This window comes from Triturus cristatus, chromosome 10 (genome assembly GCF_964204655.1).
Source record: "Triturus cristatus chromosome 10, aTriCri1.1, whole genome shotgun sequence".
Lineage (NCBI taxonomy): Eukaryota > Metazoa > Chordata > Amphibia > Caudata > Salamandridae > Triturus > Triturus cristatus.
In genome coordinates, this window is record NC_140593.1 from 1,127,575,729 (window position 1) to 1,127,601,728 (window position 26,000).

At 46.1% G+C, this 26,000-nt stretch overlaps 1 protein-coding gene across 1 annotated transcript; it reads right to left on the reverse strand.

The window, feature by feature from the left end:
• Positions 1-402: 402 nt before the first annotated feature.
• LOC146796700 (NADPH oxidase organizer 1-like) lies at positions 403-25,582 on the reverse strand. The gene is made up of 9 exons (XM_085629381.1): positions 25,442-25,582; positions 17,081-17,410; positions 10,412-10,492; positions 10,236-10,311; positions 9,409-9,586; positions 6,999-7,195; positions 4,901-5,014; positions 4,136-4,253; positions 403-3,236 (listed from the first exon to the last, which is right to left on the reverse strand). Exons 2-9 carry the CDS (start codon positions 17,153-17,155, stop codon positions 2,552-2,554), a joined length of 1,524 nt encoding a protein of 507 aa, XP_085485507.1. The 5' UTR covers positions 17,156-17,410; positions 25,442-25,582; the 3' UTR covers positions 403-2,551.
• Positions 25,583-26,000: the final 418 nt, after the last annotated feature.

Sequence of the window (26,000 nt, forward strand, 5' to 3'; positions counted from 1 at the left end):
GTGAAATTTGCAGGGGCCCCTCAAGTTTCGCTACGCCACTAGGCCGTCTCCTTCCTTTGTTCTCAAGGGCCTTCGTGTGTGTCTCCCTGTTTGCACCTCTGTGTTGTGCAAGTGTGTATCTGTGTCTGCTGGTGCGGATGTGCGCTTTTTGTATGAGCATCGACAGGATGGTCACTAGTACCTGAAAGTATTAACTGTCAACCGTGACCTTCCACTGATAGAGGCCGTGAGGCTTTGAAACACGTAAGGAAACAGACATGTACTATGGACTGAGGAATTGTGGTTTTAATAAATATATGGTGTTAAACCATCCTGCTGTTGGAGAGTTCTCGTATCAAGGCAACATATAAACACACAAAATATACGAGAGATTACATTAAAAAGATATCAGATGCATCAATGTTGTAGCTTCAGGTTATTCATCTTTATTATGGATTGCAAATTAGCAGTAAAATGCCACTTGCATCAGGAAATGTTTTATTTAAAGTAAAAAGTGAACAATAAAACACAGGTACATAAATACCTACCAATTACAGGTTACTTTTATCAAATAAGTTATTTAAAGTGCATAAATACATGACATTAAGCAGTACACATTGTTCCAAAAAGGATGTATTTTTGGACATTTGCTATTGAAACATCACAAGGCTCTAACACAAGGAAGAGGAGATGAAATGTAATAACTGAAAGCGCATTGTGGAAGAGACGCAGCAACATTCATGTGGGTGCTTTAGCCCTAAAAACGCACAGTTTGTTTCACTGCACCTTCACAACACAAGTTTGGGTGAGACTGGCTGAGGGTCCAACAATCAAGAACCTTTCTCATACATGGACCCAGCTTGCAACCAGTCCAGGATCTTTAGGATGCAAAGTTAGAACCCTCCAGCATGTGGTTTTTTCGTACAGGATGTGATGATCTTGCGTGGTTTGCCACCAGGCCTTTCATTTGCTATTTCTACAAAGAGCAATCACTTACAAAAATCCAGGCATGACTGAAGTAATAGGAAGTCTACAGTTTTATAGGAAGCTTTCCTGATTCTGCCTTATCAGCCCAACATAAATAAAGCTGGAAACTAAGGGTGAAGCGATGCACTCCGCATGTGATGGTCGCTCTCAGCCACCCAGAATGTCTTACTACACCCAAAGAACTCGAGGGACTGCATTCTGTGAAGCAGTCTTTTAATGCTCAAATGCCAGGGTTGTATTGTGGCCTAGCTGCATCATATGGAATGCTTGGAACTACCTGGAGTTTTAACTGACAGACCAGGAACCAGAGTCAACCCAATTGGCATTGGATGTTCGGAGCAAGTAATTTTCAAATGCTGGATTTCGCAGTCAAGAACCATTATTCTGCACCTGCTTTACTGGACTCATCTGCAGTAGTCAGGACAATCGACCACCAAGCCCTTGAGTTTTTCGCCAGCGCCCACGCTCCCTGCAGGTAACAGCAGTGGGGCTTTGGGGCCAGGTAAAGGGGGGATTTTGGGGGACAATGCCAAGGGAAAATTGTTAATTTAATTTTCCCTCTACATCGTCCCTCGAAATCTCCCCTTACCTGGCCCCACCGCAGGGGTGTACCACAGGCCTCCCAAGCTGCAGGGGCTCCCTCAGCACAGTACTCAGGCCTGAGAGCTCCAGAGCGATGGCCCCTCCATGTACCTTGCAGGAGAGCTCCCTGAACTTTTGCTATGCCACTGCCCCACCGCTGCTACCTACAGGGACCGCGGGAGGTATTTGCACCTAGGGATCACTGCATCCAACACAACCCTCATTGCTCTGAATTCTTTACGGGTGAGCTGGATCCCAGGCAAATGTAGGAATTGCAGCAAAATTCTGCAGGTGTTACCGCCACTTTGCACTTCAATATCAGATACCGTCAGCTGACCACAGTAACAAAGTACCTCAAGCCAGTTCACATGAGGTACTGTTGAATGCAGAGATCCGGAACTGTAATCCCAGTAAATTACATCATTCATTTGGACAACTATTGCATGGATTATCTCAAAATAAATTCTCCTGTTGTCCCTCGTCTGCATCACAGCTCTGCGTACATTCAGTTTGTGGCCACAGACTCTGGTTCGGTACTGCCAACATGAGAAATGACAAAGACCTCTTACACTGTAAAGCGATCAAAAAAGGTCTTGCCTTTAGTTATGAACTTGACATTCCAAACATGAAATATAAACTCATGACTATTGTTATAGCCAATGGTGTCCTTGCTTTGAACACCTAAACACAAGTCAATTCACGGTCTGCTGCATTCAAACATATCAAGAAGAGAAAATTCTACTACAGTTTAGCCTAGTGGCAGGTTATTTGCATTCAAGCACCCTTAACTCTTGCATCGCTCTGTGTCGCTATACGCAACACATGCTTGTTCTTGAGATGCATCTGCATAACACGTGACCGCTGCGAGAGGCTACTTTCTCCTTCCGCCATAAAAGCAAGAGAGGACATTAGACCGCTGAGATAAAGTTAAGTGTCACGCTGTAACTTCTCATTTCAGTAACCATATGCCTGCAATTAATCTACCTTCCTAAAAATGCTCGCTTCAGACGCGCTCAGGTGTCCCTGATATTGTCGTAGAGTCCAGGGTGGCTGCTGACCTCTGTAAGGCTTTCTTGGTGAAGGTAGTGCACCTCTGCATGATCTCATGAGCTCCTGGCTTCTGTGGGATCTTAGGAACTTTAGATCTTGAGTCTGAGCTAGAAGACAGCGATTCGTATGAACCACTTGTCGAGGAGTTCTCCCCAAGCCCAGCATCCCTGCTAAGATGACTTCTTGGCATGGATTTGCTGATCCCTTGTCGATGGCCCTCTACCGCAACGCTGTTCATGTAGAGAAGCTCCGTGTTTGCTGGTGAAAGGTTGACGTCCCTTGTTGATGAGGTGGGCTTCCACTTCACACCACTTGCTGCCTGCTCTGGAAAGACATCCAGCTCTAGAGGTAGTGGGGACCGGACCTTGTTCGAAGATGTGGTGGTAAGGCTGCTGAGCGATATAGATTTCTGTTTCTGCAGAGATCTCCCCGTTTCACCAGTCCCATCTTTGAAGCTGTTGCGCTGTGACGGTACCTCCCCAATAGATGCCCGACTAGGCGGAGTTGGGCTGGCAGCTTGTCGAATGTCTGGCGTGGATGAATACAAAGCATTCTTTGTAATAGCCTGGAACGTCTGATGCGGATTTCTGTATGGCCGCAGGAACATTGATGGGACGTACCCAACCTGTTCATTGTACCTAGAAAGAGAGGTAGAGCATCATTGCAAACAATCCATCTAAAGAAATCAGACACTGATGCATTGGTATTGTAGATGCGCGGTCTGGTTAAGGATGGACCAACTAAGCCAAGTCTTACTCAATTTATAAAGTATGCACTTGTAGGTCTTTGGTAAATGCCACAAATAGGTAGTAGCTGTAAAGGATTTGTTTTTAAAGAGATTTGTTTCAGCTCTACAAAAAAAATAAGAAAATGAAATGTGGAAACTATGGATTTAACACAACCTAAACTCAAATTAATATCTCCAACCACAATTTGCTTCGTGACATGCAAGCCATCCTGGCTGACATCTCAGAGCATTCAATCTAACTACATTAATCCAAGTCACCCAGTGCCCAGAATAAGGCTCTACTCTATTCCTGGTTCCACAGCTTCAAGCTGCCAGGTAAGGTATTTACAAGCCAGGTCGTGCATCACACCAAAAAGACTTCCTGGTTTGCAATTCATTGCAATGGCACCCTGAAAACTATTTATGGCTTGAAATCTCCCCATTTAAAATGGGCAACTTTGGAGATATTTACAGGTCCTGCTGTGTCCACACATTGGACACTGATAACAGCAATGAAAGCAAATTGTTAGAGAACAAACAGTAACCATCCACAAGAGGTCACCGAGATATCTGGCGTCGAAACCCAGACTTTCATTTACCAAATAAGTGCATTATGGGAATTGTAGTCTTTCACTTGATTGGATCCATACAATCTGGCACACCTGAAAACAGTGATTTATAAAGGGAAATTCCAGGACTACAAACAATGGCATCTCATGAGATGGAGACATCTGGTAACCCTAAGCCAGTGTACAATAAGAAAAGTGAAGGGGACACCAACATGTAAAGCCAAACACAAAAGAAACTCACCACACCAGCCACCAGCCATTGTCAGATGTTTCAAGAACTTCAACCACCACACCAATGTTCATGGACAATTGGTCTGAGTCCTTGGCCTCGTAAGATTTTATTGCGAAGTAAAGCTCTCCTAAACAGGATGAGAAAAACATTTCAGAACGCAACTCCACCCATTCTTGGGTAACTGGTTCAGCCACTTTTAAACACAGTTGCAAATGATAGCTTTAAAAACACTGACCTATGGTCATATCCGTTAGTCCAATAAAGTAAGGGACTTCCGGCAGGCAGCGAGTGCCAACCCCAATACAGACAGGCCATAAGCTGGATAAAGAAGACCCTGAAAGCAGGACCACCCTCATTTGGATTATACACTCATGCAAATTAGATAGCTTGGAATTAAATTTAAAGAAGGGCATCTCTGGTGTGGCCCATACCATCAGTTAGACGCCCAAAGTAGTCCTAAGTGTCAAGATGGCCTCCCCCGATTCGGTTGATCACAAAGAGCCCCCTAAAGCACCTTGCTATGCAAGACGACTATCAAAACATGGTTCAAACTAGGAAGCATGACCAGATGGCCCAACAACACCCAGTAGACCATGTTGTGTTGAGTCAAAGTCAGTTGCATGCATGGACTATTCTTCTCTGGTGTTTGAGGGTGCCCAGGAGTACACAGTTCAGAGTCAGGACTGAGGACATTAACGCAGGAGAGAGGGCCATATGATTGGTCGGTGAGAAAGTTGGTGATTACACAAGTTTGGGAAAAGAACTCAGCCTTACCAGTGTCTGTGGACGGGTGTTTCGGAGAAGCTTTTTTCCTTTTTGAAAGTCTGGATAGAAAGGGAGCAGGAAACCAGGCCAGGTGCTTCTCCTTGTTCTCCACCAACCACCAGCCTGCAGGAAAGAGCACAGAAGGCCCGCCATGAGCGACAGAGGGAAAGACCCCCCCCCCCCCACCCAACCATGAGGTGCGGTCTGGTACCATCATGTAGAAGCCATATCTGGCTTGTATGTCATCATGCAAGGAAAGCAAGACGACGTGAAGCACAGGAAGTCCTTTCTCACAGGGACTGAGCACATATTTGTGAGGGACCCTTAAACACAGAACAGCTACGTCATGGGTCACGAGCACACGAGCACACACACACACACACACACACACACAACATGAGCAGCATCAATACAAGTCACCGCCACAGGGTGGACAGGAACAAGCACATTATGGGGACAGCAGAGCCAGCTGCTGACCGATACAGCATATGGGCAAGCGCCATCTTCAGAGATCAGGTGAACCCTTCAACCCAAATAATTCAAAAGTTTCTCATTCTTTGAAATGGGATGCAGCGGGCACCTTAAAACTTGCAAAGGAAGGTGTATCCTGGAGGGTGCAAGGGGATGGTCGGGTGAATAGGAACATCTGCTGTTCAGAAGCTCCTTCAAAGCCTGCCGCCTTGCATGAATAACTGCTTGAACAGATAAAGCTGCTCGCAGTTTCTTTGGGGAAGACGGTGTATTGATTTAGCCTGTTTGGGAAAGGGCCTGGGAGGGATTAGGTTTTAACCGAAGGCTGTATTCTTGTGGTATCAGACGTGTGAGGAGCTGGCTGAGAGACCTAACCCCCCTCAAAGGATCAACCTGCACCGGTTGATACTTCGATCACAATTGAAACAGGGTCCTGACCAAGAAAGATTTTGCTAGTGGGCGTGATCTCTCCACTCACCTGCTGGGGAGAAGCAGTGCAAGCTTCCATCGTACGCAAGTCAATCATTAGAAACAACAGCACAAGCTTCCATCACAGCACAGGTAGACCACAAGTGTAGTGAAGTTTCCAACACACACAAGGATAGCCTTGGAAGTAGCATTTAAAGCACCCCATACACACCAGTAGGGGCAGAGATCTGGCATTCAGTGGCACAGGAGCAAACTTCAACAACCAAAGTAAGTGTGCAGCTAATCCTCACAGGACAGAGGTCACCACTCTGGTGTGCAGTTGGGCAAACGGCATGGCATTGAAATGTAAAGGGGCGGACATGGCCAGTGACGAGATTCACAAGCTAAAACAGCTGATGGGGGCATAGTGGAAGGGTTTAACTGAAGTATGCCACGATGTCTGCGAAGGAATCGGGAGAGCTGACAATCGTTTGCCCGATAACCGCTCTACAACCACCGAGAGCAGGGCCAGCATAAGAGTTTACGACCCTAGGCAGAGCAACATTTTAGAGATAGCCCCTGCACTCTCAAGGGGGCTCCACTTGGTGCTTCTAGAAGCGGTATGGTGCCATCCTATTGCTTATGCCCTAGCTGAGTGTCTGGAATTCCTGTATCATAATACTAGCCCCGATTGTTGGACTGTGTGGGTACTGGTGTGAGAACAGAGGTCTCAGATACCCACAGAGGTACATCTTGATGTACCTTTGTCGATGGCTGGAAGCGTGTCAGACATTATCAGTTTGACAACACCAAACATTAATAGGTTTTCTGAGGACCTCTATGGGTCTCTGTTGTATTTAGGATATTAACTTGCATATAAGTACACACAACATTAACAGTTGTCTGGGTACCCACCTAATGGGATCCTTGGTACAACAGTGTGCATACATCCGATATTAATAAGCATTTGGGTACCTCTATGGGTACCTGTGAGTATATGAGACATTAATGGGTGTTTGGGTTCCTCTATGGTTACCTGTGTGCATGTGTGACATTAATGGGTGTTTGGGTACTTCTATGGGTGTATGTGGGACATTAACACATGTATGATTGATTTGGTTTCAGTTTTCTAAAGCATGCAAATACCCATTATGGGTACACTCAAATGTAACACGTTTCTTCTACGGTACTTGCTAGTAAGGGAATACATTTGTGAGAAGGGGAGTACCTGTGGTGTCTTTCAGTAACACGTCCACGAGCTCTCCACGACGGACCTTGAAGGGGCGGTTCTTGGTATCTGTGGCCTCGTACGCCTCCAAGCAACAGTACTGCTCGGCTCTTATTGGTTGAATGACTGCGTCACTGGCCGGTTGCTTTGACATCTCCCTGCTCCCGTCTCGTACTTCTGGGGGCATGATGACTATGCTAGAGAATAGACATGAACACCATTTAGTACAAAGCATAAATCCACAGCAGGATTTTGGTGTCCTAAGCTTAGTGTCTGGTGGGATGCGGCGAGTGGAATGTTCAGTGTGCTGTTGTGTTAGGAGACGAGGGCTTGGCAGTCGGACCATCTGAGGGAATTAAAGGAGGGAAGGTCTCTTGTCAATGCAGTGATTAACTGGCACGGTAACTAACAAAAACATGATCCTGAAATTAAATTCATGGACTTATATTCACAAGACCATCAACTTTGATGCACGCAAGCAGACCAAAGCAGAGAAGAAAAAAACTGCCAACACCTTTTCAAAGCAAACATTTCATTGAACCCAGTACTGCTACTGTCAGATGTGAGATGTGAGATACCACAGAAATCAAACCTAAGTATTGGGACAAAAATCACAGTAAGTGACAAGGTAAAGTATCACCCTGGTGCCTGATCTTAGATCTCACACTTGAAGCTCGTCCAAAGCTAGCTAGATCTGTCCTGCAGGATGACTCAAGGCTGGACCTGCTGATCTCTAGCCTGTCCACTCTGCAACATCAACAGGTTTCTCAAAGCAGTATCTAAACCACTCCATCTGTCCAAGACTGATCATATTCTCTGTTAAGAGCGGCGCCAGGCTCCCCGCTGACGGCAGGGTCCATACCACTCGGGCCAAGATTAACTTCCCCGAGTGATTCCTGAATCATAGCCGAGTGATACCCCCACCTGGCCTTGTTTCATGAACACTTGTTATACACTGTGGTTGGCATTAGCTTGCATTCTCCGTTACATCCATACTTCTGGGAGTATTGACGTGTCCTTGCCGTCCTCCCTACTGGACAGATTTAAATACCTGTCCCTCCTTTTGTGCTCCATTGTCCCCTTGTGTACATGGCTTCCAGATTTGGACACTAGTCTGGGTGACGCCCCAATGTTGGCTTGTGAAGTGGTACCACGCTGCAGTGATCTAAGGATCAGACTCTCCTCTGGACCCCAACACTGCCCAGGTTCTTGGACATACTAGGATGTTGGTGGATCTATTAAATAACATCACAAATTTGTTTTCCCTGCAGTGGCCTCCAATGCTCTGTTTCTTACTACACCTGGGTTTCTTGGCTCCAAAAATATTAATTACTGAAATATGGTACAGGAGCGAGCTCCGCATTGAGACACAGAATACAGAAAGACAGTGAACAGCAGCAAAAGCAACCTCATCCAGGAAGCTAGATTTGCTGCATCTCTTGACACCTGTCTAAAGTCACCCTAACTCTCTCTTCCTTTCCAATCCATACGAGATCACAAAATCCCAAAGACTTCTGTATGGTAACAAAACCTAAAAAGACAACTACACGATACCATTAAAAAACTAAAATAAATAAAAAAAACAAAAAAACTTAAAAATAAAGTGTTATCCAACTCAAAAGTAAATCTTTAAATAGTCTCTAAAGGAAAGGAGTTGACCTATGCTTCTCATGAGGCTTGGCAGGGAATTCCTTAGAGAACAAGCAATATTGTTGCATTTAGCGTCATTTACACAGAGGCATGACTTCCCGACACTCCTACAGATGTTGTCATGTGTTTTGGTTCACTGCTCGTGGGGTCCTCATGGGGTCCTCTACGCTATACCTCCCAGTCCAAAGGCTTCCTAAATCCCCTGCCCCAGCTCAAGGAGGGAAGTCATGGTTTTCAACCGTGGGGCAGGTTGTGCCTCTAAGCCTGCATCTACGAGGATAGTCCACCTGCTGAAGGATGTGGCTCTAGCACACATTATTCCTCAATTTTCCACTCTTCCCTCAGAGTGAAAACGGCCAATGGTATGCCCAGACATGAGTTTCAAGCTTACTGTACCACTGGAACCAAGATACACCTGACTGAAGAGCCCCAATCAGGGGGGAACCGGTCGATGGTTGCTTGTTTTCCAGTTCGGAGAGAACCTGGCTGGGTAGTTCGGGCTGGAATGTTCCTATTGGAGCTGGGTCAAGACGGATTTGCTTTTGGCTGGGTCTAATGCATCCTCCCATCTCGGCTTGTGGAAGATGCTTTATTGTTCTGTTACCCCCAGTCTCGCATGCAGGAAGTTGCTCCAGTTCCTTGCTCAAGGGTAGGCGCCATTCGTGCATGCAAGGCTGGGTATTGATCTGCCACTAACACATTCAGCACACAAACATGCACAGTATGACTGATTTAAAATAAAGTAATTGTGGCACCAGACCTGCTTTCGGTGAAGGCAGGATCAAAATCCCTGGTCTGCGGTGTGAAGAAAGCAGTGACATCCTCGCCCTGCGAGATCTTGGCCTCAGTTTCCAGCAGCTCCTGGGCGTAACTCTCCAGCAGCTTGAGGCGCGCCAAGAACCTTCTGGACTCCTTCCTGAATGTGAAGGCAGGAGCATCTGAGAGGTGGATGGGGAAATATACAAAAGGTCAGCGACGACTTAAATTGAAAGTGCACCCCAGCTCTGTTTAAGGAGTTCGTACTGTTTTTGTGTGTTTTAGGTTTGCTGTAAGATGCGTGCAGCAGCATTAATGGCAATCTATAGGTGTTTTCCTTGAAAAGGCTGGCAAGCTGAACAGCTGGTCCAGTCGTTGCCAGGGAATGGGATCTACCCTGTCCAAAAAAGATCACTAGCCAGTGGTTAATTTGTAAAAAAACATAAGTGCTGGTGCTTTCGTCAGGATGCAGCTTGACCAGTCCATTTTGCCTGTTAGCGCTGCCTAACACATAATCAACTACTAGCAATGAAACCCTACAAGTAGGGAGAGGATGTGGCGTGATGGCTAGAGCTGCAGACGCCAGAGCTGGGGAACCAGGGTTGAGCATCAGCATGGCCTCAACATCCCGTGATTCTGGGCAAATCACTTAATCTCCCTGTGCCTCCCAAAAATGTATGTGTCCTTAACTGGTGCTCAAGCCGGTGTTCATGATTAAGCACCGGTGTTGATTAAGTGATGGTGCTGAGCACCGGAAACCACCGGCTCAAATTAATCACTGCTCCACTGATCGACATTTAAACTTGGGTCGCACACATGTATTCGTGTTACCTTTTAACTTAGGAATGCTGCGCTCAGACTTCTTCATATGTCCGGCTTCAATTGGAAACTTCTTCTTCAGACTCACCTGGAACATAAAAGAGAGCATGTCTGAGTACGCGGGTCAATTTCCTGTTATTCCCGCCAAAAACAAAGCGCCATTTCCGGGTTGGCGTTTGTGTACTCACTTGTAATTTCTTGAACTCCTCATAGGTCCGGTAGATGAGGATGTTGTTGCGATCAGACCAGAGCACCAGGAACATGTAGGTCTGCAGAGGAAGAAAGGAAAGAACTATTAGGGGGCACAGGACACGTGGGTTTGAAGACCAAGGGCCTCATTTGAAGTGGGGCAGGTGTGGGGCCCCCATCGAATGCCCCACCTGCTGTGTTAAGAGTGCTTTTAGGTACTGAGCAAAATGCCTAGTGTTATTTTGCCCGAAATAAAGATGTGAAAAATTCTAATGATGAAATAATACACGGATATGATATGGTTTACTTTTAGCATAACTAAATATTTATCATCAAAGCAAGTTCAAATATGCACATCTCTCACTCACATCACCACTACTGCATCCTGGACTCAAGGATTCTGCCTACACACATCTACCACAGAGGTTGTCATTTGGTTCCAGGATCCGTGCACCGGTAGATACCTACTGTCAGCGCCCTTCCCCTTGGTGTGTCTGGTCCCCTAGGAGCACACACGAGTACCACCATCAGCCACTTTGGGGTGTCCCTAAGCTTGACCTTCACACCACCTGACCTCGATGGGAACATTGCTCCATCATTCCTGCACCCACTCATCTCCCACAAGTCCCTGGCAACTACTACTGGGCCCCACTGACCCCATGATCTGAACAGTTCACCCATGACCAGTGATTCACAGGATGAGCCTGTGAAGCTTGGAGCTCCAGGGTGATCTGCTGTGGCTTCTAGATCCTTCCCGGCACCTGCAGTTCCCATCACAATGTTGTACTTTAAGGCCAGCTGGAGCTGTAATCGGTCTCTCCTAGGGGCGCAAGTGAGTTTTTTTCTGCAAAATTTTGCAGAAATTTCAAGCAAAGTGACCCATGATATGAAGTGTGAAAATGGAATGCGAGGGAATGAATACCTTCTGTTCGAGTCATACAAGGTACCAGCAGGAAGCTGGTTTAAGCACAAAACGTCTGGCAGGAACAGTAAAGCTGCTCTAACCAGTCTCTTCCGGGTAAAGACACATGCACAATGCCATGCTCTCAAAGTGTCATGAAACTCAGTAGTGCGAGCCTGGCCTTTCACGGGTACACGGGATTGAATCGACCACGGCTCTAATGGCCTTTCATATGCAGTAAACTGACCTGTGAATGACTATAACCCAGTCCTGAGGCCTTTTAAATGAATCAGACTTGTGACCGACTATACCAGCCCTAAAGCCACTGACCTGGTCTGTAAGTGCTTCCATCTCCGTCCCCAATGCCGGTCACTTTGAAATGTGACTAAAACCACCCTTCCTTGATGGCTGTCGGATTCACCAACCTGATCGGTAAGGGACTGTCCAAGTTCTAGAGGCCTGGCGAGTGCCTGACTCCTTCCCAGCTCTATCCACCTTCCAGAGTCACTAACCTGACGTGAATGGTTTACCCCTAACCTATAGACCTTTCAGTACCATTTTGACACGTCACTGACACCACAGCAGCCCAACCCTTTCTTTCATGAGTTAGAGTCCAATATGCGACTGACTCCACCCACGGCAAACCTATTACACAATATTCTGTTTATTCACAGAGCTTTCTAAGGGGCAGCAGTGCCCCCTTATGGTCACTTCAGGTTACTGCAAACGAGAATTAGTAAATACTAAAACGGTCAATTAGGTTGGGGAGGCAAATACATTATAGCTGGGCTATAGCGAGGGACATTTTTAGGTCTCGCCTGAGCCAGCGCATTAGCACTACTCTCGCGAGAGCTTTTGTTAAAGGGGGATCTGGAAGTGCAAACTAGTGCTTTTCAGGCCTCCAAATACAGTGCATGTGCGCCAGGCGCGCGCACCATTTGGCAGCCTGAAAAGCACTGCCTGATCACTTTCGCGGCCGCTTTGATGTCCTCAGTGGCCGGGCGGCTCACTGAGGACATCAAAGCGGCCGCGAAAGTGCACACCATTTGCCACCCCCTACCTGCTTGTTGGCTTTGCTTCCTGTCACGCTACACCCCCTTACTCTCCCACCCAGACCTCTTACACAAACTTACACTTTTTTTGTAATTTCTCATCGTGATGCGTCCCCCCCCCCCCCCCAACTTTTCATCTGGCATAACTCAACCCCCCCCTCCTCTCTCTGATATAGCTTTCAATAGTAGCGATTTTTTTTTCTCCTTCAACCGCATTTCAAAGGTAGTTCCAAGGGGCCCATTTGAGGCCGAAAAGCGATCTATAAATGACTCACTTTTCTCTGGTGTTTGTTCAAATTCTGTAGGATTTCTTTCACCTCCTTCGTCCACGTCCCGTCTCTATGTCCCATACCTCCTTCATTCATTTACACCTTAAACGCTCTACTCTACTAGTCTTCACTCACATTTTCTGTCTCCCTCTTTCTCCCTTCATTTCTACACTTTCTCTATTTATCAGCCAGTCTTTGTGTGTGGCTTTAATCAGTTTTATTTAGTGCTGACTCGACCCGAAGGTATTGAGTGCTTTACAACTCCCCCACTTCTTTCCTCTTTAATGATCTTTCGCCTGCCACTGCCTCCTCTGTGATGTGCCTCCCAACTTCTCTGCTACCACCCTTGCGCCTTCTCCCGACTAGACACCCTTACTGTCATTTCCTATGTTTCTCTCCCCATCCTTTCATCTCCTGTACCCAGCACTTCTACTTCCTTTCCCCCTTCCCTTCTCGTGACCTCCACCAGGTCAGTTCCCTCTCCCCGCTCTCCTTTCTTTTCAACTTTTTCCTACCTCACTTACCATCCCGCCTTCTCCTCCTCCACTACTCCCCCCCCCCCCCCCCCCCGCATTAGTCCATCCCCTCACTACCCATCAACGCTCCCTCCTTCCCCAGCTGTCCCCTTTTCGGAGAGTTCCAATGTTTTCATCTCCCCTTTTATCACCTCTACCCTCAGCCCCACTCTTCATCTCCTTCCCCCCCATAAGCCTCACTGACCTGCACTCTCCCTCGTCAGCATACTTCCCTCCTTTACTCTGATTTTATTAATGCTTTTTGCATTGCCTTTATTGCGATTAAAGTCTAAACTCTTTAAATCTGGGGTGATGAAAGACTGCTTGTCAGCCTACTTCAAAGCGGTGAACTCCCTGCACGCATGAGCGGCTTCACAAAGGAAACAGGCAGCCTCCCTGGTAGATTTGGTGGGGGGGGGGGGGGGGGGGAGGGGGCGGGCTCTTGTACTGTTGGAGGACTTTGTTGGGGAGGGAGCAGATCACCGACAGTTCGTTTTACCAACGCAGGTCCTTAATACACATTTTTTTGCCCAGCCTTATTTCAATATAGCCTTTCCCCTGCGCCTGCTATGGCACTCTTCTGAAGGGCACAGTACTACCCCAGCAGTCCATAGGGAATACATTCGACACTTGTATGCACCTGGAATCGCTTTTAGGCGCTTCTCGGGACAAACGCTTTTTTTTTTCTTTTTACGTACATTGCATACTTACTAATTTTACATTCTAAATCCTCCGATGTTAGCAAGTTGTATAATTGTGGCAGAGGGAGTCAAAAACACACGCTTCTCAGCGCTATATCATTTAAATCTCGCAGCGCTTCGAACAAGCATTTGCAATGCAATAGGTCTCGCAGTTATACGAGTTTGAGCGCTATTGGCATTGTAAATGACAGTGCCTTTTATTTAGGTTTTTAAAAAACCAAACTTACAATGCCAATAGCTCAAACTCGTATAAATGCGAGACCTATTGCATTGCAAATGCTTGTTTAAACTACCCTTGTTCTATGCCCCGCAGGTCTTGTGAATAAAGGTCACCTTCGGATTTCATTCTTGCCGCCACCGAGACTAAGACTATGGGGGGGGGGGGGGGGGGGGGGGGGGGGGGGGGTTCCAAGTGCTCGCTTCACAGGCTCTCCTGTTCTGAGGTTTGAAAGAGGGAGGATGTTGGCCTGAAGTTGATGCCTTTGACTGCTACATCTCCTGGGGAACAAAAGAGATCGGCATTAAAGAATACCCAAAAGTTTGTTTTTTTATATTCCAGGGAGGCTGCAGGAAGTTCTGCAAGACCTGTAGGTCACTCAAGGGCAGGAGCTGGGAGCTGCCACCCCCATGGATCGGATTTCATTGTTGGTTCGATCCACAGAGGGGAGGTTCTCTTTCATCCATGGGTCTATGTGTTCGAAGTAGTGATATTTGGTTTCCTCCATGGGCCATTCCTCCTCCTCATGAGGAGGATTTGGGCGCCATCGGCGTGCATTTGGCAACGGACCAGGTGGGTGCACAGCACTTGCATACAGTCCACTGAGCGCAAAAATCGATACACATATAAAAGTTAAACATTAAATGGCACTGTATTCATTGTTGCCTCACTGGAAGTCTTAACGCTAACGTGATCTGACCGGCAGCATTGTTTCACTTTAGTAATTGCATCTGTCACTTTGCTAGTGATGTCACAAACGGTGCACCTGGTGTGCAGGTGATGGTTTGGCTTGAGGTTGTGTGAGTCTTGGATTGTGGCACTAACTGTAACTTGAGGGTGAGTGTTTCAATTTCTTTCATAACCAGAACTACCGTATTTCTTCAACTAGACCCATCTCCTATACTACGCCACATCTACTCCCCTAGGCCATATCCCAACCACTAGACTACATCACTACTGCACGTCCCCACCCTCAACCACATCTCCTTTGGACATTTCCTCCTTTAAGCCCACACTGTATGCTGCAAGTCAGACGTTCATCAAATAGGACCTCATCCCGCTGGTCCTCTCCTCCTTGAAATGGCTCCCAATTGAGGAAAGATGTGTATCAAAGTGCCTTTTTAACATACAGGGGGTTACAACTAAATAGGAGAAAAAAAAAAATAACCTAGCTCTCAGAGCAAGCGATTCAAGAAAATATGCCCCGCTAGCCACTCAGGGCACACAGCTAAGATAAATCTTCGCGCCAAAGCCCCTTAGAAAGCAGTACTTAACTTAAGCGCTCTTTGAAACCTCAACTACCCGAGAAGCGCTTTGACATCCCCCATCTCTAAAACCAGGAATCCCCATCTCTAAAACGAGGAAAGGCTTTTTAAAACGATGCAAACTCCTTTGCAGCATTTGCTCCCCTTCGGTTGTCCTGGACAGTCTTCGAATTTGTGATACAAAAACGCTGAACGCTCATTCTGCACCCAACATATTAATTCTAAGTGAGTTGGTGATTGCAAAGTGTATTAATATGAGGCGCTCTGGTGCCTCCCAACGCCTCGTTCCTATTTACTTAAAACTTACATCCTGCACCCGAACAGAACCCAATCCCAGGTGGCTCGTCTATGAAGACTGCTAACCCCTCCCTCTAAAGATCGCACCCGATTCCTACTAAATGTAATCTACCACATAGAAGGAGGAGTAAAGGCGTGTAATGGGTTCTGTAGAGCACATGGCTAATCCGAAAAGCCAAAAATAACTACCAAAAGTCGAAAAAACGCCCCACAAACATGGGGACCTGCAGCAGCATGCTTCCCAGCGTAGAAACAGCGCCTCATCAGGGGGTAGTAAGTACTATATAATGCAATAACAAAACAATACATAAAACCCACACTTAGTAGTCAGACAGTTCTTATGGTTAGCAGAACTGCTATGTGCCATCTCCAGCACAAAGTGGTGTACTAGTCAACAGCAATAAACCACCCACCACCAACTGAACAGGCGTGGAATAACTAAAGAGACCAGCCATGTACTTGCCATTGGAGGACTCTCAAATAGTCCAAAACGGCAGGTACCGACTAGCAACATACTACGTCCATGTAGTGGCATTTCACAATGACAATAAGATTTGGGGTGATATTAACAAAGTCCACCCCAGCAGATCTCTGCACTACTACTCCCTTTATCCTATAACTTTTCAGGACTTCAAACGTAAACAAAATATCTCAGAATGGACAACCCAGTGCGGTAACCGGCGAAGTGGACTTTCAACACAAGAAATACCATAAAGGTGCCTGCGGGGTCAGTAGCTCACAGAAGCCATTAACTGCGCGATTGCCTCACACTTCTTCATCCATCACATTGGTGAGCACGGTGTCCTATAACCAGGGCCACTGGAATTATGCGCTTGTGTGGCCACAATTTTTGCATAATTATACATTTGGCGCGTTTGCCATGTAATCCAACATCTGTCGCATAATCTATGAATTTAACAAAAATTAAATTGTTTTTAGATCAAATGGTTTAAAAGTTGCACAACATGTGATAACTTTTGTTGCAGCACAGTGGAGGCCTTTTGCAAAGCTGGACTGTAAACCTTTATGTTGCGCATTGCTATATTTGGATGTTAAAGTGGTACTAATGAGGTGCACCCACTGACCAGAGAGTGTTACCAAGTTTAAAATGATGAAATAAGAAGTAATACTAATTCTGCCGCAAAATTTGCAGTTACCGGCCACATAATTTGGCCTTCTCCTGCCGCATAATTCCTGTGGCTCTGCCTAGAACACGATAACCACATGTAGTTGATCCTCACACATGACATGCAAACACCACCCACATAGGATCAAAAACAAAGACACACCCAACACGGTGCCGCATGCTACCCATGTAGGCAAGCGCTTCAGCACCCCTCATATGGTTAGTGATACATGAATGCTGTAATACACCACTAACATATCAAATAAACCCCTTCCCTAGATAATGAGATGCACTGGAGACGAGTGAGTGACCCGTAGGCACCTACCTTCTTCCTGTGATGCTGCACCAAACCCACACCCTTCGCCTCCAAGGGGTACCGCTGGGTGCTACCTTGACTCATGCTGTACTCTTCGGGGAGCTGTCCTTGTGCTCTGTCTGCTTCAGCCCTTCCTAGCAGTGTGCCTCCACGCTCTCACCCGGCCTCCTTATGAAGAGGCGAGGGGAGGGGGGAGCGGCATCCAGATAAGGTCTTTGTCTTTCCCCGCTGGTTTCTTTTCTTCACACTGGCTCCTTCCTGGACGATGTAGGCCCTACTGAAAGCAGCCCTGGTAAATTTAGCCAGACCAGTCCTAGTCCAGCGTGTAGCGAGCGACTACTACTAGGGGAAACATTTTGGAAAAAGACAGACCAAAATGGTGACTTTTACAGCACGTTTTTCATTATATACTCAATTGTATCAACTTTCAAGACAGTAAATAGTAGATGATGACCTTAAAGAGCACCAGGTTACCCACCCAGTCATATGTACCCATAGACATTCTTTCAGAGAGCACCAAAAATACACAAGTAGTGAATCAGAGAACAAAGTAAAAGTGAGACTAGCCCCCATATGGTGTGTAGCGAGCAAGCGTAGGAGGGGCGGAAGAGGTTGTCTCCCCCCCCCCCCCCCCCCCCCGAGAAAATTTTGGAGACAGAAAGGCCAAAACAAAGCATTTTTTTGCCAACATTTTACATTACATATTAGATTGTATTAACTTTTAAAGCATAGTAAATAATTACCTTACGGAGCGCCAGGATACCCAGTCATTAATCTCAGACATTCCTAAAGAGAACACTAAAACTAGCAGTGGCATAGCCAATAGGTCTCGCCTTTGGGACCTTATAAGTGTTTAGCCATGCAACAGTTAATGTTGTTGCAGTAAGGCTTTTGTGCTGCATGACTAAACACTTGTAAGGTCCCAAAGGCGAGACCTATTGGCTATGCCAATGCTAGTTTACTTTACCTCTCCCAAGAGAAAGCAAGCTCAAGGGATTTTTAAACAATACAGAGACATGGTCTAGAATGAGTGTGCCTTTCTAATCATACTAGCGCAGGAACACGATTCTGTTATTGGTAACTTCTAAACAGCCCTGCAGTTATCTGCATTTGTGTTTGCCTTCTTTCGAGCTGTAAAGTCGCAGGCATCTAAATAGGAAAGTAGATCCTGCGGCAGTTTTTTTTGCACCCGATCTCGTAGGTGTTGGCTGCAGTGCATGCAAGGGTTTGTACATGCGCCTGTAGGCACACTGGATCAGCACTGACCAGCCTGTTTCTCTGTCTCTGGTCCGCTGTCAGTGTGATGGTGGGTCCAGCGTGGAGTTCACTGGCTGGTCAGCGCAGGCATCACGTTCCTGTTGGACCAGAAAGAGGCTTCTGATTTAAAATCAGCTTACTGGGCTCCGTCTACATTGGATCCTAGAAGCGTCTGATGTTTTCCGTAGATTTGGTAGAAAAAGACCCTACTACTGAAGCGTTCCTAAGGGGCAGGGCCGTTTTGACAAGGGTAGAACAGGGGAATGGACCACTTGCCTGGCTTTCCCAAAATATATCCCCGATATACCTTGACCGACAAAATGTAGAGCTTCAGGTTAGATGTGTATTGATTAGCAAAACAGTTTGAATAGAATTCGTAAATAAGGCGCATGGTTGTCCTTAACAATATTGTTAATACCAGAAATGTTTTAGCAGCATTTTACCTAGTGTTCAATCAAAATACCACTGAGCACACACGAGCACACACCCAGTATGAATGTCACAAGTGCGGAAATGAAGTCTACACATACGCACGTGCATAGATGTAAACTCACACGCACAGATAGCATCCTCATACATGCATTATTACTATGAGTGATGCAACTCTTTCATAGACTAAAAACATAAAACTGCACATCAGTCAGTACGTTTCACAGTAAACGATATAACATATATAAGACGTGATTAGGACAGTCTCCTAAAGCACTGTTCCCAACATTCACATACTACACAAATGCCCTTATTCAGGATGTGCGCAGGTGAGTCACGTATAGCCAAGAAATCAACATCTGCCTCCCTCAGAGAAAGCAGCTCCATTGTGCCTTTAAAACTGAAAATCTGCACAGCTCAGTGCACTGCCCACTTGCGAATGTGCAGATGTCCTGCACTTGTGCAAATAGAGTTTATGCCATTGCCTGAAATGTTATACACTTGGATTGGTCCTTTTGTGCACCAGTGTTCTGTAGTGAAAAACATCAAAATGTATAGTTATGCACAAAACCATGTCAAGGGGTGTTTACCTCTAATGTGCACAGAGAACCAATGAGCCAATTGTGTGTAGGTTAAATCATGTGCGTCCCAGTGCCTAAGAATGCAGCGTAATTCTAAAGAAGCAACGACATGCGAGGAAGCTGGTGAAAGGAGCTATTTTTAAGCTACAAATCCCACGATAAAATTTGTTAAAACTACATGTGCACGTCATGTTACACCTCAGGACTGGAGCTGAAAAGGCAATACTATGCTGCGTCCTTAGAGATGCACAAAGGGACTACACTGAGAAGGCGCATTAGATATGGACTGGGGTCATATGGACTTGAGGCAGATATCTTTTGGGGGAGCAAGATCGGTTAATAGCATAACCTCGCCAAAATACTACAAATATGCTCACCTGAGTAGCTAGTGTACGTTGTGTATATTAACCCCATGGGTGCTCAGGACGGCCAGGAGCCGCCCTACCGTTGCCGCTCCGCCCACGCGCGGCATATTTCCCCACCTGTGCAGGCAATATGCTTAGTGGGCGGAGTTCAGCCGGCTCCCGGCCGTCATGGGCACACACCCACCGTGATTCATGACGGCTGGGAGCCATCCTAAGTAACTGAGCGCCACGCTCAGCCCTCGCACCGCGGCAGAATTTGCCGCGCGGCGAAGGGGTTAAAAGAGAAACAGTATGTTGTCCCTCTGTAATATGTGTAAGGCTGGTTATGAGAAAACTAAAAACAACAAGAAACGAGAAAACAAAAACAAACGAGAAAACATCCTCAGCTAAAGTGTGCAACGGTCTTTATAAAACCAAACAAGAGTGCCCGTCTGCTATCTTACCTCCTGTTCATAAACTTGTAGCATTGTCTGTTAATGTGAAATAGTAACGCTGCACATTGCCGGTCTCCCTTTAATCACTATTGTAATTAGTTACACCAGAACATAATCGCTGTGCCAGACTTGCATGGAAAGCCAGAACCGGATTGATTATTCCACTCCACCGATACTCACTTCCAATTTGCTTTCTACAAAATTGGAGGATTTGTTGCTAAACACAACAAAAGAGCCTAAATACTGCTGAAAAAATAACCAGGCATCCTAGCTAATAAATGGTCAAACTAACCAGTACTGAAAAGGACAAAATCATACATGTCAAAAGGTATAGAGCACTGCGGGATTGAACCTGTGGTCTTTATCAAGAAAATCCATCCTCTAGCTAGGTGTGCCAAGACTTCTGCTAAGTTTATGAAATGTAAATCCCCATAATTTCGGAAAAAGAAACAAGATTTTCATTGTGGGATACAATTGAATAGAAAGTTTGTGTTTTATCGATGTATTTCTTACCCGACCTGAAAGAAAAAGAAAAAAAAAAAAAAAAAAAAGCCTCGCTAGGTAAAGGGCACGGAAATTCTAAAGCAATGTGTTAGCAAGAATATATAAACCTTTAAAGGCTGGTGTGCCTCTAAGCATGCAGCCCGATACCACTGGGAAAGATGAACAAATTGTGTAACTTTGTTTGTAACGCAGTTCTTTTAAATCAAAAAGATGGGCTCACAGTTCTTAACATGCTGTTCGTGGATTCTAACGAAACGTAACCACAGAGTTGCACTTGAAACTTGCGAAACGTAACCACAGAGTTGCACTTGAAACTTGCAGAACAAGTTCAGTAAGCACCGAGAGGGAGCGTGAAGATGTCCAAAACTCTTTGCTGCTGACAACACAAGGATAGAAGTTACACAGGACGTAGCGTTGGGAAGACACGCCTTACTAGAATAACGCAGCTCGGATCCTCACGGTGCTGCTCTGAACAGGAACACTTTACAGCCAGCGCTAATTTTTGGGTGTTGGTTTTTATGGGAATAAAGCGTTGCATGGCAACAGCGATGTCAATGGCTCACAACAAGGCGTACATGTGCAAGACGAGATGCACGCATTAACAAGCTGTCGGCATTGTGCAAAGGCAGCCGCTTAAGATTGGCATTGCACTTTCACTTTACAATAACTTCCACCTCACAACACTCGCGGGATGGGGCAGCAGCTATTGTAAAGTGAATTGGAATGTCAAAATAATCATGCGCCGTCTTTGCCAAAGCCCCTAATGAATGGGCGCGAAAGTGATCGCGATCAAGCGCGGCGAGCGATTTACTTAATGAGCATGACAAGGAAAGCCATATGGCGCCTCTGCTCGTAAGCGTGCACATGCACGCAAGCTGGTAGCATTTTTTGAAGCCCATACTAAAAGTCCTCGCCAGACCAGCGCATGCGCTGGGTCAGGCGAGACCTAAAAATGAAATGTCAAGCACGAAATATGAATTTAAATATAACCAATTTATTCTTCATATAAACTAGCATAAAGACATTTAAAAACGCAAATAATAAAATTAATTTGTTCCATAAAAACGCACTCAACGTCAAACAATTGTGCAAAGGTTCGGAGTAAAAATTGTACAAGACAATGTTCAAACATTAAATGATTTTTAGATCCTTAGTTTTGTAAGCAGTGCTAAAATAAAGCATCTTTGTAAAGTGCAACAGCGCACAACATTATGATTGTGGCATTTTGACATTGTAAACAGTGAGGCCAGAAACCGTGGAAATGTCACATAAGCACCGACCCAGGCCTGGTCACACCAGGCCAGAAAGCACAGAAATGTCACACAAAAGCATCCAGGCCAGTAAGCATGGAAATGTGACACGTGAGCCTCCAGGTCACTGAGGCCAGAAACTATGGAAATAGCACACAAGCACCCAGGCCAGAAAGCATGAAAACATCACACATAAGGACACAGGCTGCCAGAAGGCATGGAAGTGTCTCACATGACACCCTAGCCAGAAAGCTTGACAAATTCACACAAAGGCACCTAGGCCAGTGGCACTGGAACACTTTTCAGAGTGTGGGTGCAAACATCAATGTTGCCTGTACACTCACGTCATGGGATTGTGAAAAATTCAAGAATCACACAAAGAACAAGGGTATCAACTCAGCCTTGCCTATTCCGGACATATAAAATTTAAAATTATATGCCAAACCATTTAAATACACTGCACTCTGCCTTATGGAAAGGGCTTGCGCTAGTGGTGACATATGTAGTTAAAGGGAATATTTTCACGCTTGGAAAAAAGGTTCCTTTTGCCAGGTCAAAATGGCAGTTTTATAAGCGCACAGGCAGACTGCAATGACAGGCCCTGGCCTTGACACATGCTTAACCGCTTCCGCACTGAGCACATTTTCACGATGTGCGGCCGTTTTATTGAGTGGGCGGGGTTTGGATGGCCCCCGGCCATCCTCCGCACACACACCGTGACGTCGGACGGCCAGGGGTGTGTGCGCCAATTTTACCGTGTTTAAAGGAAAGAGCGCAAGCACTTTAGCACTGGTTAGCATTGGTAAAAGTGCACTGAGCCCGGAGAGCCAACAAAAATTGCCTTTTTTGATGTAATAAACCAGATGAATTCTGAATTTAATTTAGAGGAATCTGAGGCCGACAAGGACTTATCTAACCAGGTCTCAGCAGTGAGAATGAACAATATGCTCCCGAAAGAGTGTGAGGAAGAAGGGGGGGGGGGGGCGGGGGGGGGGACACCAAGATATTATCACCCAGCAAATAGTCAAATAAATTGTAAATAAAAAACAGTTTCGGCATATCCATGAAACAGGCGTGTAGCCTACAGGTTATACAAGCCGTTTCAGTACCCAACGCTTTCAACCCGGTGCATTCCAGCAGCAAGTATCTTTTTCCAGAACAGGCATTCAACCCACTGTGCTGTGACAGCAAAGGGATCCTATTCACCTTTTTTCAAGCCGGCAGGAGTCAATGTGAGTCATAGTGGAAAATGCAAAGGCCAGCCACCACCCACTACCTCGCTCCACCCTATGCCTGGTAGGCCCCAGCCCGGTTCTGCAGCACAGTGGATTTGTGAGCATTGGCAGAATACCATAAGTGCCGGTGTTGGCAATTTAGCACCAGTGCAGCGCACCGGAAAGCACCTGCATAAATTAAGCACCCTGCTATGATGGTGTATCAGGGTATTTTAGCACACTGCTGACCCTGAGCAGACTTCTGCTTATTTGCTGTCCATACCATGCAGCTATAATAGCAGACTCAAGCTGCCTGCTCTACAGTCACATCACCAACTCCATTCACTGGAACACATCACTTTTGACATTGACCCCCCCCCCCCCCCCAAGAACACCTGCCTTTGGTGCCTGCAAAATTCATGCTTGAATGGCATTAATGAGCAGATACGTAGGTATAGAATTGCAGCAGAGCGACATTAGTATCTCTTCCCTCAGCTTGAGAGTTGACCTTGGAAAACTTCAACCTGACACTATGGCAGAGGTTCGCCTAGGATTTCATTTAGATCACCCAACCTGCATACTTTATTCCCCTTTCAAATGGTCTCTTCCGCTGGTTTTGATTAAATCCCTTACATTAAAATCTGGTCCTTCTTTGAGGCTCAGCGAGTTAAGCGCAGGGCCCGGCCATCACTGAGGGAGGAAAGGGGGGGGGGGGGAATTATAAAATGTACTTATAAAACGAAAACGCAGGCCTTTTCGTTTTAGATCAGGCAGCACTGGGGTGGTGACGCACCAATAGGGGGGTGACAAATCCTGGAGCAGAGTCCGGCGTGGTAAGTGTAAACATTTTTGCTTCTCAGAAAGAGGTGCTCCTTAAACAAAACAAAAATTAAAAAAAAAAAAAAAAAAAAAAAAAAAAACAGATTGTGGACCCGTATAGCGTTTGAGCCGGGGCCCATAAAGGCTTCTGATAAGGGCTGCTTGAGAGGTCTGACTGCTATTCTTAGAGGCATGGACTGTCATTCTGGCTTATCTGCATAATTTATGCAGAGCATCTTAATCAGAAGAGAAGAAAGTTGGCTGCCTTAACGCCATGTTGACGGTACTCACATGTTGGTATTTTTGTACTATGGTAAAGTAGCACAGGACTTGCATACCGCTGTAATCTCTCGCTGATACGCAGGAAGGAAATATGCAAAATTGGCATAATGGCACCGAAATTAAAATCAACTCCTTATTGTTTAACATCCTTAACCCGGTACTATTGTAAAGAATCACACCATGATTTTTCATGTGGCGTTTCACCAATGTATTTCATATTCAACGAATGCCCATCCAGGCCTTTCTGAACAGCACATGGGGGTCACCCCACCGCATGGCGTGACAATAAGTTAATTAAAAGACATCATGCATTTCGGGCAGTCTCTGCCATTTGTCAGGGATAACTGTAGGAAACAAAGCGTGCGCGTTACCAATATTGTCCTCTATAGTTCATGAATAAATAACATGAAGCAAACCAGCTAGTTTCTTATTGCTTTAAGAGATCGTACTATCCCCAACCCCCTTAACTTCCCCCCCAGATGACAACACGCCATCAGCTTGCACAGTGCCAGAACCCAAATTAAACCTATAAAACTACCAAAGTTCGGTCCACACAGCTATTTACACCCCCCCCCCCCCCTCGCTATTCTTTACAAGAGCACCGGGTTAATCATAATAAACAACAAGGAGTCGATTTCTCTGCATGTGCACCCCGTGGTGGAACCTGACGAGGTTCCTGTTTTTCTGAAACTTTTAAAGTGTGTCTGGATGAAACGCACCAAGGTAGTGCACGCCAATATTAGTACAAAATTGTGGAATAAAACGCAGGAGTGCACTCTACTACTTACGTAATACTGAAATTATAATGGCATACTTGCACTGAAATTAAAATAGAATGGCGCAGAAAGCGCCCTCATCTGACCCAGATGCTCACACTCCCTGTTCAGGTGCTGGCTGGTGGATAATTCACGAGTTGTTGTAGAAGTACAGGGGATTTCACACTGTTCGAGGGCAAGCTCCGTCAGGTTGTCTAAAGCCCCGGGGAGGAAGAGGGTGGGATTCGGCAGACCTTGGCGCATTCACCCGATGTTTGAGTAACAGAGGGAAACGTTCTGTAACGGTTAATGTCACGCTGAATAAAAACGCTGCAGTGCAGGAACCGGGCCGGGGAGTAAACAGGCTTTTGCTTTGAATTCCAGCCCGGTCGCGACGCCCCTTATACAGTTCCTGGCCATTAATTGCTCAGGGTGGGGCAAGGATTGCATTTGCATGCAATGGAAACGATGAGCACTCACCTGTGGGAGTCGGACGGCAGACACAGCCCAGAGTAGGCTACAGATAATTAAATTATGGGGTCAGAGCCTCCAGGCTCCGCTCCAGCCTCTCGTGGTCTCACTTTCTGGCCTACTTTGCCTCTCACTCACGCGCACTTTTTATTGCGCGACCCACAATGCGCTTGCGCAAGATCACCACCAGGCCCACTGACTCCAGACCCCCGCCCTAAAGGTGAATGACGCGTAGGCGTAGACGCGAGGGCGGAGACTAAGACGCGCATGGCGCCGTGCAGCCACCACGCAGTGGATTTTTTTAAATAAATAATATGATGCTAGCCTAAATGAAAGAAAATCTGAGAAGAAGTGGTCTCACTTGCATTTATGTATGGCTCAGCTGTGAGAACAAATCTGCCCAGGCCGATTTTTGATCTCTCTTCGATCGTCAGCAGCTGTAGCTTGTTAAGGTCACAACCTCTCTCCAAGAAGAGACTATTTCCATGTAAGCGGTTGTTCCCATAAACACCGTAAAAGATGGGGGAAATGGTAGGACTATTATGATGGAGCTATTCAACCATGATGT

Coding starts and splice junctions, on each gene's coding strand:
- LOC146796700 (XM_085629381.1), bottom strand. CDS start 17,155: ATGAGTCAAGGTAGCACCCAGCGGTACCCCTTGGAGGCGAAGGGTGTG. Junction 10,493..17,080: donor TGCAGCATCACAGGAAGAAG/GTAGGTGCCTAC, acceptor CTTCCTCTGCAG/ACCTACATGTTCCTGGTGCT. Junction 5,015..6,998: donor GTTACTGAAAGACACCACAG/GTACTCCCCTTC, acceptor TCTTTCCTGCAG/GCTGGTGGTTGGTGGAGAAC.